The sequence below is a fragment of the Arachis duranensis genome, chromosome 3 (genome assembly GCF_000817695.3).
Source record: "Arachis duranensis cultivar V14167 chromosome 3, aradu.V14167.gnm2.J7QH, whole genome shotgun sequence".
Lineage (NCBI taxonomy): Eukaryota > Viridiplantae > Streptophyta > Magnoliopsida > Fabales > Fabaceae > Arachis > Arachis duranensis.
Genome location: NC_029774.3, coordinates 123,634,028 through 123,639,377, shown reverse-complemented (window position 1 = coordinate 123,639,377; position 5,350 = coordinate 123,634,028). Strand labels below are relative to the sequence as shown.

The window sequence follows — 5,350 nt, the reverse complement described above, 5'->3', positions numbered from 1 at the left end:
CTTTTAATTTTAAGCTGCAAATGAAAGGGGTGGAAGTAACATCAACTAGTGCGCACACAAACATGTTGTGTATTGAATAGTATGACGCATATTGATTGGTTTAGATATAAATGGGCAACAATTTCCGTATAAATTAAATTTCAAGTGCAACCATAGATTATGTTTTCGATCCTGCTTTTTTTTTTCATACATCTATAATTATATTAGATGTATATTAAAATTAGTTACTAAAATTTCTTTAGCTTCTCTATGTTTTGTTTTTGAATTTTGGGTTTTTTTTTTTTTTTAATATTCGTACATATATCAATAACTAAGAAGGATAATTTTAAAAGATGATATCAAAGTTTTTAAGATGAAACATTTTAAATTTATGTATTTCTAATTTTATAGATAAAATTTTTAAGAGGAATGATTGAATTAAATCTTAAAGTAGTTTTTGAATTTGCAATCGAATTCCGAATTTATCATTAAACTTAAAATTGACCCAAATTTATCCTTGAACTTAACAACGATCATTGTCCCTCTGATATTTTTTGACAATGAATTGATGACACATGGTTGAACGAAAGCCACATAAACTTGTATATGTAAACGTTGTCATTTCTTTTTTAGTGCCCAAATACAACTTAATATTTTAGATCTAGTGTGGAATATCGTAATACACCTCCTCTCCACCTTCACCTCCACCACTACCAACTTCAAGCCTGACCTTAAGTACCCTCACTTCATCAACTCCTTCTATTATGCTCAACGCATCTTTTGTAGCCGCCTCATCCTATCCGTCGTTCCTGATGCCAGGCCACTGCCATTGCTGACTTCGTCAAGTGCCACCTTGCCTCCACAGAAGCTCCTCTCTCGCTCTCTCCTTCGCCAATTTTTTTGCCAAGTTTCCTCCAAGACCGGCCCAGCAATGTCAACAATAAACGGATCGTCATCTATCTTATCAAGATCACATCTGAAGATTGCGAAGGTTCGAAATTCCAAGAATAGGTTGGGTTAACGAGGTTCTATTGATTTCAAAAGATTCCGAGAATAGGAACAAGCTTGCGTTTAGAGATCTCGCCAATTTGGTTAGAGAAGAGAATAAGTTTTCCAAGAAGTTTTAGTTAAGAATGTGTTGTATACTTGCTTGTCAAGAGGTGTTAGTTAAGGATGTATTGTACGCTTGCCAAGAGATTGATAGGAAGTATATTAAATTCGATGGTAGTAGTGATGGAGGTGGATATGTGTTACCAGATTTCATTAGAGTACCTAGAGCTATAAGAATTATGGCACATAAATTTTGTGAATTGGAGAGGAAGAAGAGACTTCATGAGGGACAGAGACACTGTAACACTAACGTATTAAATCTCTCTCAAAACATTGTCGTTTCAATTGTATTTGGAAGTCAGAAAGAAAACGACAATATTTATAAATCTAGCGTGATTTTCATCTAACATTGTCATTAATTTATTGCCAGAAAATATCTTAGTGACGATCGTTGTTAAATTTAGAGACAAATTTAAAACAATTTTAAGTTTATATTAGGAACGAGTTCAAGGTTTGATTAAAAGTTTAGGAATTAGTTTAAAATTTATTTCAAAATGATTTTATGAGGTAAAATGTTTTTTAACAAATAAATAAATAAATGAAACAACACATTCATTCAATTTACTCTCTGTTAGTCTGTTTTGTCTCTCTATTTATTTATTTATGTATTTATTTTTTTAGTAAAGTATCATTTTTGTCCTAACATTTTGGGTAAGTTTTAAAGTTGTCCCTAATATTTCAATCGTCCTATTTAAGTTCTTAACGTTTTAAAACTTACTCAATGTTGTCCTGCCGTTAGGATCCGTTAACAGAATTAACGACAGGAAAAAATTGAGACGATTTTAAAACGTTGGGAACTTAAATAGGATGAAAACGTTGACAACAAAAATGATACATAGAAATAAATTTTATTTTATCCTTCAACAATATCAATTTTTTACTATAATATATATACAATAAAATATAAATTATACCTTTTGTCTTTAATGTATCAAAATTCTTTAAAGTTATAAAAAAATAAATTTATTTAAAATGAAAGTAATATGATTAAGTGTAATTTATTTAGATGTAATTAAAAAATAATTGAATACTATATACAGTAAAAATTAATATTATTGAAAGATAAAATTAAATTAAAATTTATTTTTATGTATTGTTTTTGTCTCTAATGTTTTCGTTCTATTTAAGTCCCTAACATTTTAAAATCGTCTTAATTTTGTCCCGCTGTCAATTCTATTAACGGATCCCTAACGGCAGGATAATATTGAGTCAATCTTGAAATGTTAGAAATTTAAACAGAATGATTGAAATGTTAGGGACAACTTTGAGACTTATCCCAAACGTTGCTTTTTTTTATTTATCTTTGGGATCAAGTTTTACACGCAATCGTTGAAAGATGAATTGATATTAACAACCAGAACAGGTAAAAGAGGCGTTACACCATGAGACAGATATACGAATACTCACGTGAGACACGATACAATAAAGAATATGTCGACGATACACACGAATTTAAAAATTTGATAAGATATAAGAACATGAATATATATAAAATATAAAGTATGTTTTAGATAAATTTTAATGATATTTTAATATTTTATTTATATTAAAACATAAATTAATTTTTTAATTATATAAAATATTAAAATTATTTTTTGTTTTAATAAATAATATGTTATTTTTAAATTTATTTTAAGAATACGTATTAATAATAAGGTTGTACACGCTGACACGTGATGATATTTAGGTGTGTTTAAACGTATTTGAAAAAAAGTTTTTTATTTTTTATTAAGACGTCGTTAGATACAGCAAACACGCTTATTAAAAAGAGTGTTGTGTCTAAAATATATCTGATATGGAGATACAACAACTCAACAAAATATTCGTACTTTATAGGTCAAATTGAATATATATTTATTTAATTTTTTAAATATTATGGATGTTTATAAGGAGAAGATAAAAGTTTTAATTTTATATAATAACATCTAGGCTTAAATTTAAAAATAATATATAAAATGAATGTTCTTACTTCTTAAGATAAAATATTAGTATTTGGATATTCAAAATCTTCTCTTACATGTAACTTAGGTACTTAATTAACCCTGACTTTACAGTTGCCATGTTAATACCAATGCACTGGTCTCCTTTTGACTCTTACCTCCAATATAGCACTACTCACGTTAGGGCACGTGTTTCTAAACTTTATAATGGGTAATTGGTTAATTAAGGTAAATCACTATTTTAAATTGTTTGATATTTAATATTACTAGTGTTAAACCCGTGCGATGCACGGGCTTATATTTAAATTTGATAAGTTAAATTAAAAATAATATTTTATAATCATATATTTTTTAAATTTAGTATAACACTATCATCATCGTTATATAATAAACGTGTTAAATATGTTGTTTTATCTTTATTCAAAGTAAAATATGAATAGAATAGTTCGAAGTTTATAATATTCTTGAACCATAAGGAGGGAGATAAAAAAATAAGAACATATATAACTGTAATAATAGCATGTTAATTTTACCTTAAATTTTATATCAAAAAGCTAATAAAAATTTATCGACAACCTAATATCTTACTAACTTCATTAGAAAATCATTGGATGTTGTGCTCCTTGTTACGCATTTCATTTCAAATTTGAAAAAGAGTTATAGATAAATTAGTTATATCTATAGTAAAGATTTGTACAAAAGTGTAAATCATAACATGCTATTAAAATAAAAATAATATTATTCTTAATAACATGCTATTAAAATGAAAATAATATTATTCTTACCTAAATATTATTAAAAACCTCTTTGAACACGACATTTGTTGTTGATGACTTTGGATTGCCGTCTTCGTTTAGAATTAAAACCCTGAGGCCACTGCGACTCTTAACTATTGACAAAGTAACACAAAGTTGTCCATGGGTGAACACTGATTTTGGCAAATAAAGTCGTACATGTGATAATGATTGACCCTGACTCATGTCAATGGTCATTGCAAAGCATACTGTTAATGAAAATTGTCTCCGTTGAAACTTAAATGGCAATCCTGAATCTGAAGGGATCAAGTTCATTCTTGGAATGTACACTTTATCTCCAATATTTCTACCGGTCACTACCGTCGCTCCAATTACGTTGCTGCCAAGTTTGTTAACTATTAATCCTGTCCCGTTGTATAAACCTGAAGTCTAGTCTATGTTTCGCAGTAGCATTACAGCGACTCCTGACTTCAAAGTCAACTTGTGATTGAGTAGTCCCGAACATTTGATGTCATTTAGAAACTCTGGTGTGAACCACTCTTGTTTTACATCTTCATTCTCATCAGCTTGACATGTTGTGTCAGAGCTCAAATACTCCTTTTCCATCACTGGAAAGATTGTCAAGACAAAATCGTTTACCTTCTCGACACTCTTAAGTGTGGGTGCAAGAATTGCTCTACTCTGAAAATACTTGTAATCTGACATGTTTTGCAACAAATTTGGATATGCAAAGTCTACCAAATGGGATAGAGGATCATCAGTAGTTGTAATCAATAGATCATCTAAAATTTTAACTTTTAATTCATCACCAACAAGAGAGCCAATATTTCCATTTCCAACATCAAGTATCCAATTAGCAAATATCTTCATTTCACCTTCATCTTGATCCGAATAAGACATTAGAAGCCTCATATTCGTATGCAGTTTCAGAACCTTACAAAATGACCACAGATGGAATGAGTTAATAGCGGATGCTAATATATCGTGTCTACTTTCTTTCGGAATCACCGGAAGTATCTGTTTGAAATCACCTCCTAGAACAACAATCTTACCACTAAATGGTTGATGTGTCTTATGTTGATCGGTAACTGACATAAGATTCCTGAGCGTCCGATCAAGTGCTTCAAAACGGCAGTTGTACCTTCCCTCGCATACAACATATTGAGAACTCAAAATTAGATCATGTTTTGGACTTCTCTGATCTCTCCTCATACCACATCATGGCGTCGCAATGCCGATAAAAAATTCTGGGTCACCAATATCTATCACATCTAATAATCACCAAGATAATAAATTGTTTTAGTTATATCTGCAACAAATACTTTATATAAAAATATACCTTTCTTTCACCATGTTAAGTATACAAATAATATTTATAAAAGATTACCGAAGAATGCAATTTATGGATTAAAAAGATGAGATCATATAATACAATTTCATTGTGCCAACCTCAAGATTTAAGTTTTACAATAAATCAGTGTTCAAATACAAAAATTATAATATATAACCATATCTTAGTTTGAATTTTAAAACTTGAACACTAAACGATAATTTTTTGTTTATAAA

The 5,350-nt window shown here is 29.3% G+C and overlaps 1 protein-coding gene across 1 annotated transcript; it reads right to left on the bottom strand.

Moving 5' to 3' along the window:
- Positions 1–4,213: 4,213 nt before the first annotated feature.
- Positions 4,214–4,996, bottom strand: LOC107480910 (uncharacterized). The gene has a single exon (XM_016101110.1). It carries the CDS (start codon positions 4,994–4,996, stop codon positions 4,214–4,216), a length of 783 nt encoding a protein of 260 aa, XP_015956596.1.
- Between the last annotated feature and the right edge of the window lie 354 nt (positions 4,997–5,350).

Excerpts from the sequence above, each read along its gene's own strand:
- LOC107480910 (XM_016101110.1), bottom strand. The coding sequence starts at position 4,996 with ATGAGGAGAGATCAGAGAAGTCCAAAACATGATCTAATTTTGAGTTCT.